The following is a 15,256-nucleotide window of genomic DNA, read 5'->3' as shown; positions in this document are numbered from 1 at the left end:
ATGAACCAAACTGGCAAAGATATCATACAAGAAAAATTTGTGGAATGCATCCAGGATCACTTCTTAGAACATTATGTTGTAGAATCTAGCTGGGAAAAGGCTATTTTAGATTTAGTCATGGGTAATTAGGAAGGATTAGCAAAAGTCTTGTGATTAAGAATCCCCTAAGAAATGGTAATTAAAATACGATAGAGTTCCAGATATAGGTTAAGAGTGAACATCCAAAATTACTGATTTCAATTTTAATAATTAGATTATGAAGACACGTAGTCCTCTTTTATTGTCATTTAGTAATGCATGCATTAAGAAATTATACAATATTTCCTCCGGTGTGATATCACAAAACACAGGACAGACCAAGACTGAAAGAACTGACAAAACCACATAATTATAACATATAGTTACAATGGTGCAACAATACCATAACTTGATGAAGAAGTCCATGAGCACAGTAAAAGCTCAAAGTCTCTCAAATTACATTATTATATTATTACGTTGGTAGTCTACCCTTACTTTCTTGTGTTCACCTAATAAAAACTGCATTGCCTTTCAGTTTTCAGAGTGCTCTATCTATTGAGTCGGTCCAACACAGAAGCAGCATTCAGGAAAGAAAACAAATTAGGCATCTCTTTCTCCCCAATATGTAATCTTATTTGCAGAACATTAGGTTATCTATCTTAGAGAGATTATTGGAAATTTTTTTCACCCAGAGAGTGGTTGTGATCTAGGACACAATGCCTAGAAGGTGAAGACAACAGGTACTCTCACAAAGCCTGGGAAGGATCTAAAAGAGCATTTCAATTATAAGGGCACAGGAGGTCTCACACTCAGATCAACATCGATAGCAATTTGAAGGTCAGCACAGGCACAGTGGGCTAAAGTCTTTCTGTGCTATGCGATTCTGGCTCCAAGCCCATTGACTGACAATTCCTACCAATTTGTTCAGTAAACTTGTAATCATGCGTTCACATTCATTTCAATTACAACAATCAAGTGACAATTTCTCGTCTCAATGTGCAGATTCACCAAGTGGTAGGAATACCTGAATAAGTAATAGAAAGAAGAAAATGCGACTCTCCAGGAGGCACTCATGGCGTGAGGTTCAATTTGGCTTCGCTTCATTCCCTTTACTTCTTCTACCTGTAACCACCCTTATTTACTTTATCTATACCTACACTAAAGGGTTTATACTACAGATGCATCTTTGAACTTCGATTTTAACTTACTGAAAACGCTGACCAGAGGACGAGAAATTAAAAATGGGAAAGACTCAACGGGAATGGGAAAAAAGATGGCGATCCTAAAGCATCGAAGCAAATTCCATTAATTTTTGAAACAATGTCGAAACTTCTAGAGGATAAACTTAACCAAAGATTTGCTGTGTTTGAAGAAGTTTGAAGACGATTCAAGATGATGTTAAATCATTTAGACGCGAAATCGATCAACAACAGATTAGAATTTCAGAAATGGATGAAGCCGGTCGGAAGAGAGACTGATAGATTGAAACTCTGGAAAAAAATCTAGCTTCGCCATCTCAGCAGTTGGAACATTATAAATCAAAGATCATCGATCTTGAAAATCGATCTCGGCGACAGAATCTGCAAATAATCGGGCTTCCCGAAGATGTTGAGATGGGCGATCCTACTAAATACTTCTCTAAATTTTTAATAGATGTGTTTGGTCCAGAAGTTTTGGAGGCTCCCCCATTGCTTGATCATATGCATCGTACTTTACACCCCAAACCTTTCAAAGATTTTAAACTGAGACCTACTATTATTCGGTTCCACTATGTTCACATTAAGGATCAAGTGATATGAGCTGCTCGGTAGAAAGGTATGATCGAATTTCGAAGTTTCAGATTTTGCATCATTGAAGATTTCAGCCCGGAAGTTTTGAGGGAACGGATGGCTTTTAAACTGCAGATGTCAGAATTTTATTGTAAGGGCCTCAAATTAGCGTTGCTGTACCCAGCGCGTCTGAGAATTGTTCTGGCTGATAACTCTCGTCGTGTCCACAAGAATGGTACCGGAAGATTGGAGGGAGGCGAATATTGTCCCCTTGTTCAAAAAAGGTAGTAGGGATAGTCCGGGTAATTATAGATCAGAGAGCCTTACATCTGTGGTGGGAAAGCTGTTGGAAAAGATTCTTAGAGATAGGATCTATGAGCATTTAGAGAATCATGGTTTGATCAGGGACAGTCAGCATGGCTTTGTGAAGGGCAGATCGTGTCTAACAAGCCGAATAGAGTTCTTTGAGGAGGTGACCGGGCATATAGATGAGGGTAGTGCAGTGGACGTGATCTATATGGATTTTAGTAAGGCATTTGACAAGGTTCCACATGGTAGGCTTATTCAGAAAGTCAGAAGGCATGGGAGCCAGGGAAGTTTGGCCAGGTGGATTCAGAATTGGCTTGCCTGCAGAAGGCAGAGGGTCGTGGTGGAGGGAGTACATTTAGACTGAAGGATTGTGACAAGTCATGTCCCACAAGGATCTGTTCTGGGACCTCTATTTTTTGTGATTTTTATTAACGACCTGGATGTGGGGGTAGAAGGCTGGGTTGGCAAGTTTACAGACAACACAAAGGTTGGTGGTGTTGTAGATAGTGTAGAGCATTGTCGGAGATTGCAGAGAGACATTGATAGGATGCAGAAGTGGGCTGAGAAGTGGTAGATGGAGTTCAACCCGGAGAAGTGTGAGGTGGTACAAAGTAATTGGCAGGATACTTGGTAGTGTGGAGGAGCAAAGGGATCTGGGGGTACATGTCCACAGATCCCTGAAAGTTGCCTCACAAGTGGATAGGGTAGTTAAGAAAGCTTATGGGGTGTTAGCTTTCCTAAGTCGAGGGATAGAGTTTAAGAGTCGCAGGGTAATGATGCAGCTCTATAAAACTCTGGTTAGGCCACACTTGGAGTACTGTGTCTAGTTCTGGTTGCCTCACTATAGGAAGGATGTGGAAGCATTGGAAAGGGTACAGAGGAGATTTACCAGGATGCTGCCTGCTTTAGACAGTATGCATTATGATCAGAGATTAAGGGAGCTAGGGCTTTACTCTTTGGAGAGAAGGAGGATGAGAGGAGACATGATAGAGGTGTACAAGATAATAAGAGGAATAGATAGAGTGGATAGCCAGCACCTCTTCCCCAGGGCACCACTGCTCAATACAAGAGGACATGGCTTTAAGGTAATGGGTGGGAAGTTCAAGGGGGATATTAGAGGAAGGTTTTTTACTCAGAGAGTGGTTGGTTCGTGGAATGCACTGCCTGAGTCAGTGGTGGAGGCAACTACACTAGTGAAATTTAAGAGACTACTAGACATGTATATGGAGGAATTTAAGGTGGGGGGTTATATGGGAGGCAGGGTTTGAGGGTCGGCACAACATTGTGGACCGAAGGGCCTCTACTGTGCTGTACTATTCTATGTTCTAAGTTCATAAAAATACTAACAATAGTGGTACAAAGAGATTGGAATTACATTATTGGTAATAAACATATACAAGAGAAACTATAGATAGCACAAGTGTAATAGACTTCCAAACTCTTAATATAATTAATCATGAAAAGAAATAAAAAGAAAAGGATATCACAAAGAAAAACCCTAAAAAACAAAAAAAAACTTTAAAAATAAAGCTAAATTACTGAACCCAAAAAAAAACAAACAGAACAAAACAGGGCTGAACCAATATATTAGATCGAATAATATATTATTCCATCTAATATATTGCCCCATCTAAACCCTTGGAACTAATCAGGTGCTAATCAATATTAGGGAAGTTAAAGTCACCTATGATAACAACCCTGTTATTTTTGCACCTTTCCAAAATCTGCTCCTCTGTATCTCTGCTGCTACCAGGGGGCCTATAGAATACCCCCAATAGAGTAACTGCTCCCTTCCTGTTCCTGACTTTCACCCATACTGACTCAAAAGAGGATCCAGCTACATTACCCACCCTTTCTGTAGCTGTAATAGTATCCCTGACCAGTAATGCCACCCCTCCTCCCCTTTTTCCGCCCTCTCTATCCCTTTTAAAGCACTGAAATCCAGGAATATTGAAATCCAGGAACTTGAAAACTAATAAAAAGATTTTAAAAAAAAGAAGAAAATGCAAGTGTAGAACTACCAGTAATCATCGCTGAACCAGCTGCCACTGTTGCTTGAAAAATGGGTAGAATTAATCGAGTAAACTAGAAGTTGGAACATTGTTTGATTGTCAGAATCAGAATTATCATCACCAGCATGTGTTGTGAAATTTGTTAACTTAGCAGCAGCAATACATAATATAGAAGAAAAAAAAACAATAAAATAATAATAAATAAATCAATTACAATATACATATATTGAATAGATTAAAACAGTGCAAAAAACAGAAATAATATATATATTAAAAAAGTGAGGTAGTGTCCAAGGTTTCAATGTCCATTTAGGAATCGGATGGCAGAGGGGAAGAAGCTGTTCCTGAATCGCTGAGTGTGTGCCTTCAGGCTTCTGTACCTCCTACCTGATGGTAACAATGAGAAGAGGACAAGCCCTGGGTGCTGGATGTCCTTAATAATGGACGCTGCCTTTCTGAGACACCTCTCCTTGAAGATATTCTGGGTACTTTATTTAGAGATACAGCACAGAACAGGAACAGGCCCTTCCAGCCCAATGAGCTGCACCACTCAGAGATCCACCTATTTTCACCCTAGCCTAATCACAGGGCAATTTACAACGATCTATTAACCTACCAACTGGAGCATCTGGAGGAGGCCAATGCGCACACAGAAAGAACACACAATCTTTGTTACGAAGGGCACCAGAACTGAACTCCTAGTTCTAACACCCCGAGCTGTAATAGCGTCACGCTAACTGCTACACTACTGTAGGCCTTTAATTTCTAGTCCAACACATGAGAGTTCTCGTCAAATAGCTTACTAAAGTCCATGTAGACATCTCCTGCCTTGTCTCAACCAATATGCTTAGTTACCTGCATAAAGAAAAAAAACTAATGATGTTGTGCAAAAGTTACTGAACCAAAATTACTTAACAGGTAAATGAGAAGAGTTTTCGTGCACATTCTGAAGGAAGATTCAAAAGCACTGTGCAGAGTGGATTAAGAAGGGAAAAGATGGTGTACATTGGTACAACTACTTAATTGATAGCACCATTGACTGAAGATAGATACAACACTATTCATTTTTGGTGGTGGTCATAATAAAAAATAAAACCTAAAGAAATGTAGCACAGCGGACCTCGTGGACCTGTTCACTGCAACATGAAAGTCAATTCAACAAAACTTAAAATTGAATTGATAGACACAAAAATTGATTTCCATTTTAATATGATACTTGAAGGAATTTAAACATGCTTTTTGAATGTGCTACAATTGTGCCACATCACTTATCAATTAAGATTTGATTTCTTTATGCTTACCTGTGTTTTGAGTGTCCTCTCATTTAGCAATTGTTTGTCATACTGAACTTTAATATTCATTAGATTTGCATCTTCTTCTTTTAGTTTGTTAACCTCTGAAACCAAATGCAAAAACACTTTAGATTTTAGCATCAGAGAACAAATTACTATCATGATTGTCATTGATCTGAAGTCCAAACTCTCTATCTCCTTAGATGTTACTCACCTTGAATACATTCAACATCTTTTACTTTTACTTCTGATCTCAACAAGCCAGGACTTTACAAATTTGTACAAAATACCAAGCTAAACCTACAAAATGGTGCTAATGCAGATCAACCACCAATAATATTGCATTATTGGTTGAAAATGATGTTGAGGAGGTGCTACATATATTTTAAAAAAATAACCTGCAACAATGTTATGTGATATATCCATCAAAACCTGAGAAATGAAACACTCTGTCTTTGAAATTCTAAGATTCTTAAACTGCCCCTCTTATGAAGATTTTATAAACAGCTGAACTACAGTTATTAACAGTGCTGCAATTTAAAGTTTATAATGTTTTAACCTTCAATGTTACTTTTCTTTTTGCATTTCAGGTCACAACTGGAGAAACCAATAAAAAGGATTCATCCTCTGGAGCCGAATCAGCATTCGAGATCACAGTTGATCTTCTACCTTAAACACCATTCTTTTACCCCATTCCTGCAATTTTCAATTCCACTAAATTAATGAAACATCTTGATTGATCTTTGTTTTGATTGTAATCCATAACTGAACCTCCAATCCTCCACAGGTACAGATTTTCAAAAATTTATAATCTTAAGAGTGAGAAAAATCTAATTTCACCTCACCCCTAAATGGACTACCCCCTTATCATGATTGCGTTTTCCAGTGCTCCCTGAAATATTGCCAATGGATCAATGAATCAAATGGATCAAAGAAACATAGTATGCAGAGTTGTGAACACAGATCAGCACATCATAAAAATCAGCCTCCTTTCTCTGGGCTCTGTCTACACTTCTTGGTGCTTCCAATAAGCAACCAACAAAATCAAAGACAGCAAAATGCTCAATGACAACTTCTATACCACTGCTATAAGACTATTTAACAGGCCTCTTCTCCGATGAGATAAATTTTGACTTCAAAATCTATGTTCTCATGGCTTGCACCTTACTGGCTGTCTGTACTGCACTTCCCTGTAACTGGGTCATTATATTCTGCATTGTTTTAATCTTGCTCTACTTCAATATACTGAAGTGATGAACTACTGAATGGCATGCAAAACCATGATTTTCACTGTACCTTGGTACTTACGCCTATAATAAAAAAAAGCTATTTACCAGTTTTGGTTTCTTGCAAATTAAATGATACACCTCTAACAGTGATGAACACCCTCAATAACCCACAGAAATTTCAACCTAAGGAACTGGTTATTGGTTTGTTACTATCACAGTACCAAGATACAGTGAAAAGCTCTGTATCTTGACAAAATATTAATACTTAATCACTTCAATGTTATTTTATATCCTCTGGACACTGAACACTTCACAATCAGCAAATTTTTACATGAAAAGTTATATAAAATTTTAAATAACAAAAAGGACTATTTTATAGTCAGACAATACAACATTGCTCCAGGCCATTCAGTCTAATCTGTTCATGGTGCATACTTAGCTAGTTTATTCAGACCATATCCCTTAAAGCTCCACCCTCCAGGTACTTGTCCAAGTGCTTCTTAAATTATTGTTCCTGCCTCAACCACTTCCTCTAGCAGCTCATTCCAATTATAGGTTACTAGCTTATTCACCATTATTGCCATGCCATAAAATTTACTTCATGCACATTACACAAGGACAATAAAAGACCTTTATCCTGCACGACCGAGTTGTATTTAATGATGTCATTGCTCCGTTTTTCTCTTTTCTTCAATTGTCAAATAAACAGCTCACAGAAAGCTAACTTTTGTAAATAAAGAAATAATAAATATGTCTTATTTTGAAATGTTGTTTGCACTCACGGTCCTGAAGCTCCTTCACTTTGTTGTTAAGTTCTTCCTTTTCACTTGCAAGATTTGCTACATCAGCTGTCAGTGTTCTATTGGTCTCCTCCAGCTTAAAAGTAAATTAGTGTACTTAATTCAAACAATTTCTAAAATAAACAAATGCTACACTCTTAAATGCATTTTTCCTTGCCAGTTGTGTAATAATCTTCTTGCACATATTCCAAGTTGTCAGTTTTACAGTAGTCATTCCTGATCAAGTTAAACCAACCTAATTTTACTTCATCAGTAGGAAGATCGGCAATCTTGTCAAATAAAAACAAATCTGAAGCACTCTGCTTTAAAATTAATTTCACTGAATAAAATGTTCTATCCCAAACTAAAAGTACATTCTAATGAACAGGAATATCACTATGTACAAAGAAGCCATAAGGCCCATGAATTAGTTACCAGCTCCACTGAAGAACATTTTTCCTGCACTTCATTTTAATCCAAGTGTTTATTCAACTGTCTTTTGGAGGTTGCTTTTGAGTCAGCAGGAATCGCCCTTTAGGGCCCAGTCCAAATCCTAACAACTCATGTAATTAAAAGAATACTTTCTGTTTGTTTTGTTAATCAGCCTAAATCCTTCAGAAAATTGAATCATTTTCTTTTTTCTTCGTAGTGTGGAGGAGCAGAGGGATCTCGGGGTACATGTCCACAGATCCCCGAAAGTTGCCTCACAGGTAGATAGGGTAGTTAAGAAAGCTTAGAAAGCTTATGAAATGTTAGCTTTCATAAGTCGAGGGATAGAGTTTAAGAGTCGCAGGCTAATGATGCAGCTCTATAAAACTCTGGTTAGGCTACACTTGGAGTACTGTGTCCAGTTCTGGTCGCCTCACTATAGGAAGGATGTGGAAGTATTGGAAAGGGTACAGAGTAGATTTACCAGGATGCTGCCTGGTTTAGAGAGTATGCATTACGATCAGAGATTAAGGGAGCTAGGGCTTTACTCTCTGGAGAGGAGGAGGATGAGAGGAGACATAATAGAGGTATACAAGATATTAAGAGGAATAGATAGAGTAGACAGCCAGCGCCTCTTCCCCAGGGCACCACTGCTCAATACAAGAGGACATGGCTTTAAGGTAAGGGGTGGGAAGTTCAAGGGGGATATTAGAGGAAGGTTTTTTACTCAGAGAGTGGTTGGTGCATGGAATGCACTGCCTGAGTCAGTGGTGGAGGCAAATACACTAGTGAAATTTACGAGACTACTAGACATGTATATGGAAGAACTTAAGGTGGGGGGTTATATGGGAGGCAGGGTTTGAGGGTCGGCACAACATTGTGGGCCGAAGGGCCTGTACTGTGCTGTACTATTCTATGTTCATCCAAAGTCTTCTTTATTAAAACAATTTTATCAAATTGTCTCTTAATCTTCCCAACTGCAAAGAGAGCTATGCCATCTTTTTCTGTTTTTAAAAAAATGTAATTGTGTATCATCAAGAAACCCAGATTTGTAACTGATTCTGCAACACGGCTATATTTTGTGCATTGTATAGTGGTCATATTTTGAATCACTTTGTTCTTTATAATATTCAAGCTGTTGGTGGACTATGTGATTAATAACATTTATGAATCACAAAGACTTCAAAATGACATAGTGTAAAATGGAAAATTGGATCTGTATCAAGTTCTCAGTATATTCAATATTCTTACAATGTTCTTAAGTCTTCTTCAAGATCACAATCTTCTTTTCAAGCTTGCCATGGATCTCCATGTTGCTGGGAACTTCTGTTTTTTTTCTGTGCCCATGATCTTTCTCACACCGAACTACTTTGTAACTCATTCTGATGCTAACCCTGAATTCCCCACTGAAATTTCTGTGTGCTTCACTGATGTCTTCCCCAGATTTCTGATCTCTTAGGTCCTCTACTGCACTCCTGTTCAAACTCTACTTTGGGCTCCAGTATACCCAATCCCACGTCATATCCCCACATTGCCATTTCCACTAATCGCTGAGGTGTTCTGGGCAAAAATAAAACATTTCAGTGCCACCATATATTATATTTTGTATTCAATTAATTCCATACAATAGCTTTAGATAAAGTGACTCACAGATGCAATTGTAGCATCCTTCTCCACCAGTTCCTGCTTGTGCCTTGCCATCATCTCTTTAATTTCAAGCTCCTTCATAATTTTTTCTTTTTCTAAATCAGAGTATTGTTCCTCTGCAATTGAGCGTGCAAGCTGTTCAGAATCTGCTTTCGTTAGTGTGATCTCAAGCTGTGCTGCCAAAGAATCTCTGCCCAAAAGCAAACAAGAAACAACACAACAGCATAATTAGATTTGAAATTTAGGATTTGATTCATAAAAACCCATTCTGAAATGAAACTAATAAGTTATTTTAAGTCTAGCCAACCACTACTTACTTAGATAAGCAATCTTTTTATAATTTTCACACAAAATTTCAGATGCAGTTCATAACAACATTTTATTTCCTGGTAATTTTTCTTCTAAGCATTTTTTTTTCAACTACATAGCAAATATTACCCAGAAATTTAAAGCTTTGATTTGAACTTTTCCTATTTGAAGTTGGTAAGTAATGTGCCAGATCTCACTGGAAATGATCACTGAATTTAGCGCTTTAATTGACTTCAGGTTGTATAATAAAGAACCATTTTGAGTTTTTTTTTTAACAATTCCACTGTCAACTGCCAATACACTCTATGGGTCAACTCCACATAATAAGGTGATGGGTCGCTGGACATGAAGATTCCCCACCATTTATACTGGGATCTCCTCAAATTCAGTGGGAATCTGAAGGCTGTCAATATCAAGCAAAGTGAAGGTGTCTTCAAAATTTATTACACTTAATTTAAAAAAACTTTAATTTTTAATTATTTCCCCCCCAAAAATTGGATTTCCTAAAGTTACTACAAAGCCTTTACAAACCCCTCAGTTTTTATATCCAAGAAAGCAGCGGGGCTGGATTTTGCCTGCTGTCAAAGCTTTAACAACTGCTCAAAGACAGTGTGCCTTAGAAGCCCCTATACCCCTGGAGACTGGGATGCTTTATGGTCACAAGACAAGCCCTACACATCTGTTAAATATTTCCGCATGGTGAGGAAAGGCAGGATATTAAAATTCTACTTCTCCAAATGCAAGAATTAGAATTATATAATTTAGATTGCATTTTAAGTAAAATATGCAAGATTTTTGCATTTGTTTAACTGAGTTAAATTCCCACCTCTCATCCTGCAGCTCCTGCATTTTTTGTTGTAAATCCTTACAAAGTTTGCTTTTCTCTTCACATTCTTCCTTCAGCTCCCTTACTTGGGTCTTGTACAAAGTCTGCAGAATTTAAAAACAATAATAAAGGTTTAAAATAAACTTATAAAAAAACTGTAGGGTTAGGGAGTCATACATCATGGAAACAAGCACTTCTACCGAACTTGTCCATGCTGACCACGATGTCTTATCCAAGCTCGGCCCATTTGCCAGTTTTTGGCCAATAACCTTCTAAACCCTTCCATTCAATGTACCTGTCCAATTGCTTTTTCAAAGTTGTTTAAACTGCCTCAGCCACTTCTTCTGGCTGCTCATTCCACATAGATACCATAATTTGTATTAAAAAATGTCGCGCTGGAAAGTACACCGAGTATATTCACTTTATTTATACATATTTTATATTTTATACACCTCTATAAGATCACCTCCCAGTCTCCTATGCTGTAAGGAATGAAGTTCTAAGATAAAGTCCTGGATCTATCAGTTGCCTAAAGCAATGGCTGAGCGTATCATCTCTTCTTCCTTTTGGCTTAAATCAATGCACCCATTCTTTTATGTAGTCAATTAGGACAACGGTTTTCTCAATTGCACCTATCCATTTATTCTAACTATTTTTAATGTTAGAAAATAAAAATTATTTAAAATTTCTATTGTAAAGATAAGTCGAATTTCATTACACCAACTTTTCTTCACTTTAAAGTTAAAAATGCAGTACATACTGAAAAATACTGCTCTGCCTCCAACTGGTCCTGAAGTTCTTTCATTTGACCATCAGCATCCTGGCGCTCTCTGTAATTGTCGATATAATTAAAAGCAAAATTACAATTTGAAGAACAACAGAAAAAGAAACATATACTTGAGATTTATGTTTCTGTTATCTTTTAAACTTTGGTTGGCACTTTCGAAGAAACTTGTAGCCCAAACCACAAATGGATACAGTTTCAGTGTTTTAAGGAGCACAAACCCAAACCAGCCTTTAATTACAACTTAACCACAGGTTCAATGGAAAGAAAGTAGTTCCAAAGGAAACTGAAGAATTGCCTTACTTTAAAAACCCTTATTCCTGCCAGTAAACAATATCTAAATTCAATTTCAGTACAAGCACTGAGTATTTGAAGATAGGGCACATGAAAGCTGGCATCTCAATTAAAATTAGATCACCTAAACTCTTTTTGAAATGCACAGCATTCAAGTACAACCCCACAGCTTGAAAGATTTTTAACTAGTTGTGACTGTGATCGGATGTGTGTTTACTGGAGGTTGGAAGGTCAGGAGAAATAAGAGTATTTTTCTTTGAAAAATGTTATCCACGACTACAGGAAGCCCATTGAAAACCTTCCTTTACCTGCTAGGCAATTTTAACTGCCCTTTTCCTTAAGCCAGACCAGATAGTCCTCAATCTGCAAATATAAAAGACACCTAAGCACCAAAAAACTTGAGGTAACAAGGAAATGACTGGCAGCATTTTTGTATATCAAGGTTAAAACTGTTTAAGCTTTACATCTGCAGAAGATAAACTAATATTCTTGGTCACCTGTTCAATCTTGCAAGCAGAGGCATGTTTATGACAGTTTTTAAAAAATGGACATATGGTTTTAAAACCTTACAAAAACTCTGATGCAGAAGTTTAAAAGTTACCAAACTAGTTGCAAGATAAAACACGTCACAATTATAACTTAAACACAAGAAGCTACCTCAAGTATTTCAGTACTATTTAAATTATGCTGGAGAATGCAGAGAGTAATGAACAACATTTAAAACATATAGGAAATATATCCAGGTCTGGGTGCCATCACCTTCTAAATATTTATAGGAAGTTTTTGGTATTTAATTGGTTCCGACTGACTGTTCGGGAAGACCTCACAGTGGATTAAAAAAAAATAAAGTTAAGACAATACATCTCATTTGGACTTAAACAAGAGATAAATGGTTTAAAAGACTTTTTTTTTAAAGAAAGAATTTCTTGCTTGATACTCAGTGGAAGCTTGCCAAAATTCCTAGGAAACATCTTGGAGATAAAACTCAACAGACAAATTCAAACACAGCGATACTTTCAACAAGTGTCTCTAAAATAAAAACAACAGGAATTCTGCAGATGCTGGAAATTCAAGCAACATACATCAAAGTTGCTGGTGAACGCAGCAGGCCAGGCAGCATCTATAGGAAGAGGCGCAGTCGACGTTTCTCGGCCTGAAACGTCGACTGCGCCTCTTCCTATAGATGCTGCCTGGCCTGCTGCATTCACCAGCAACTTTGATGTATGTTTCTCTAAAATAAAGCAGCTGCCCACCTTGCAGTATATTTCTACTTTATCCTCAGTATTTGTCTGAGTAGTAGCATATCTTTATCTTGTTTGTGTCAGCACTGATCTATGAAAGGAGCAGCAGACTAGCCCATCTATATATTACTTCACTTTTCCAACCTTTGATACAAAAGTGACGATGTGGATCAGACAGTACAAGGACAGAATGCCAACTCAGTGTAATTGGATACAACTGGCAATACCTCAGATAGTTTATCTGCATCTTGACTAGTTGCAGCTTTTAAATCCAGACTTTGCCCAAATCAAATCAGCAAAGCGAGGTATTCCAAATCAGATACATTGTTAAATTCCTGAAGTTCGCTACTGCATGGATCTTAATGGAGAATAATGCAGAGAAAGAAAAACTTACTTTCGCAGTTCTCCTATCTGTTTTTCCAGACTCAGTTTAGTCTCCACCAAGTGATTTATCTCCTGCTTCAGCTGTTTCTCTGACATTTTCAAAGAATTTACTTGTTGTGTCTGCACCTTCAAGTCATTCTGAGTTAAACTACGTTTTTGAGTCTCCTGTTCTATCTTCAATGACAAGTTTTTGACCTGAAAATGAAACACGAAGAAACAACATTTAAGTTTTTCACTCCTCCCGAACTATGCATTGGCTAATTTATCCAGTGTTCAGCTTATCACACCAATAAACCACATGACAAAAATCAAATAATCTGAATTTATACAGTATGTACAAAGTTATTGTTGGAATGTATCTGTTTGAAAAAAACACTCAATTTGGCATGTTTGCAGTACAGGTGCAAACACAGCAAAAGAAATCTTTGCCTAGCATCTGTGGTGCTACTCACCTCCTCAGTTAATTTTTCTTTTTGACTCAATAATTCTTCTATTTTTTGCTGTGCTTGCTTAATATCACAGTCAAACATTGAACACTGTTTTTCAGCTTCTAGAAGACGATTTTCAACTTTCTGTTTTGAACTTCTCTCTTCCTGCAGCTTCTTTTCCATTTCTGATAAAGTACAGTTACAAAGAAAACTATTAGTACCATTAAATACAGATATATCCCATGAAGCACTAGAAATTGCAACAAAAAAGGAAGTACCCTAGAAAGAGTTTCCAGGTCCTAACAAATCTATTCTAAAGTGCTATTGGGTAAAGTGCTATCAATAGAACATTGCTGGTGCAATATCACAGAAAGAAAATGAAAATCAGGTCAATTTATACTGATTAAAAACTGGAATGAGGAGAAAGAATCTGGAAGCAAAATTTTGGTTTCTTTCTGGACGGGAACTTACATACAAAAAATGTATGGGAAGAATTTCTTAAAGCTCCAAGGTGTAGACATAATGTTTCAATTAACAATTTTTCAACTAGTTAAGATACTTGTTATACAAATCCCAAGCTAAAGACTATGAAATATTTAAGTTCACTCAAATCTAAAAGCAAACAATTACGTGATGCGTAGTGTCAGGCAAGGGATCACTTTCACGAGCTGTGGACTAGGCCCAGCCAGTTAGGACAAACTATAAGTATTTTTTAATCTATGATAAAGGCAGTATCCGCAGAGGGCTCTTTCTCAAGGCATTGGTAAAAGAAATCTGTTCTGGGTGTCTATATTCCTAACAAAGGTGTTCTTGTCATTAAGAGATATGCTCCCACTGTAAATACGTAATTCTACAGCCATATTTTTGCATGCAGAAAGTTGAAGTAAACTGTATTTGGGACTATTGAAACTATTTACTCATTTGCTGTTCTGTTTGTGCTTAAAGTGTACAAAGCTTCAGTGTACTTTTGAGATTCTATCGAGTTTCTCTCATCAGTGAGTCTTCTACCAGGTCTTCCCTGGAATGCCTTGCGATCACGTTGAATCACCTTTTGCACATACCGATCCATTCTCCGAGTGGATCTCACTCATGAGAGCAATATTCAGTATTAAAATTATATTTAAAAATTGTACCTTTGCACATATCATCCTTGCTTTGTGCAAGAGATTAGCATTTACAGCAAGAAGTTCCTCATTATGTTTTCCAAGTTAAAATTTTGAAAAATAAATAAGGCTTCTGCTGTTTAGTTTGGGGAGGAGATGGGATGCTGAGAGAAAGTGGAGGAAGAGCGGGGGCTGAAGTGAGAAACCAATTCTACAAGTACACAGCACTATATGTATCTTTGTCAGTTAATTTTGTCACATAATTTTAAAAGCTATACCTGGAGAGTCACATAACTCGGATTGTGGATAGGGCTTTAAACTAAATAGCAGGGAAATGGGTTCAACAGATTGGAGAAGTATGGATAAAGTAAAAGCAAAAGTTAAAAAAAAAAGTAAGGGTGGA

At 37.3% G+C, this 15,256-nt stretch overlaps 1 protein-coding gene across 4 annotated transcripts in view; it reads right to left on the bottom strand.

Moving 5' to 3' along the window:
• rock2a (rho-associated, coiled-coil containing protein kinase 2a) overlaps positions 1-15,256 on the bottom strand; it is a 259,822-nt gene that overhangs the window by 36,220 nt on the left and 208,346 nt on the right. For all 4 annotated transcript variants that reach the window (XM_063037545.1, XM_063037552.1, XM_063037559.1 and 1 more), the window contains exons 18-24: positions 13,775-13,935; positions 13,333-13,517; positions 11,380-11,449; positions 10,620-10,723; positions 9,488-9,674; positions 7,412-7,505; positions 5,410-5,504 (exon numbers count right to left, since the gene is read on the bottom strand). In XM_063037545.1, coding sequence (XP_062893615.1) covers positions 5,410-5,504; positions 7,412-7,505; positions 9,488-9,674; positions 10,620-10,723; positions 11,380-11,449; positions 13,333-13,517; positions 13,775-13,935 — 896 coding nt within the window. The remainder of the gene's footprint in view (positions 1-5,409; positions 5,505-7,411; positions 7,506-9,487; positions 9,675-10,619; positions 10,724-11,379; positions 11,450-13,332; positions 13,518-13,774; positions 13,936-15,256) is intronic.

The sequence above is a fragment of the Mobula hypostoma genome, chromosome 2 (assembly GCF_963921235.1).
Source record: "Mobula hypostoma chromosome 2, sMobHyp1.1, whole genome shotgun sequence".
Lineage (NCBI taxonomy): Eukaryota > Metazoa > Chordata > Chondrichthyes > Myliobatiformes > Myliobatidae > Mobula > Mobula hypostoma.
Note: the sequence above shows the minus strand (reverse complement) of the source record. Positions and strands in the feature narration are given on the sequence as shown.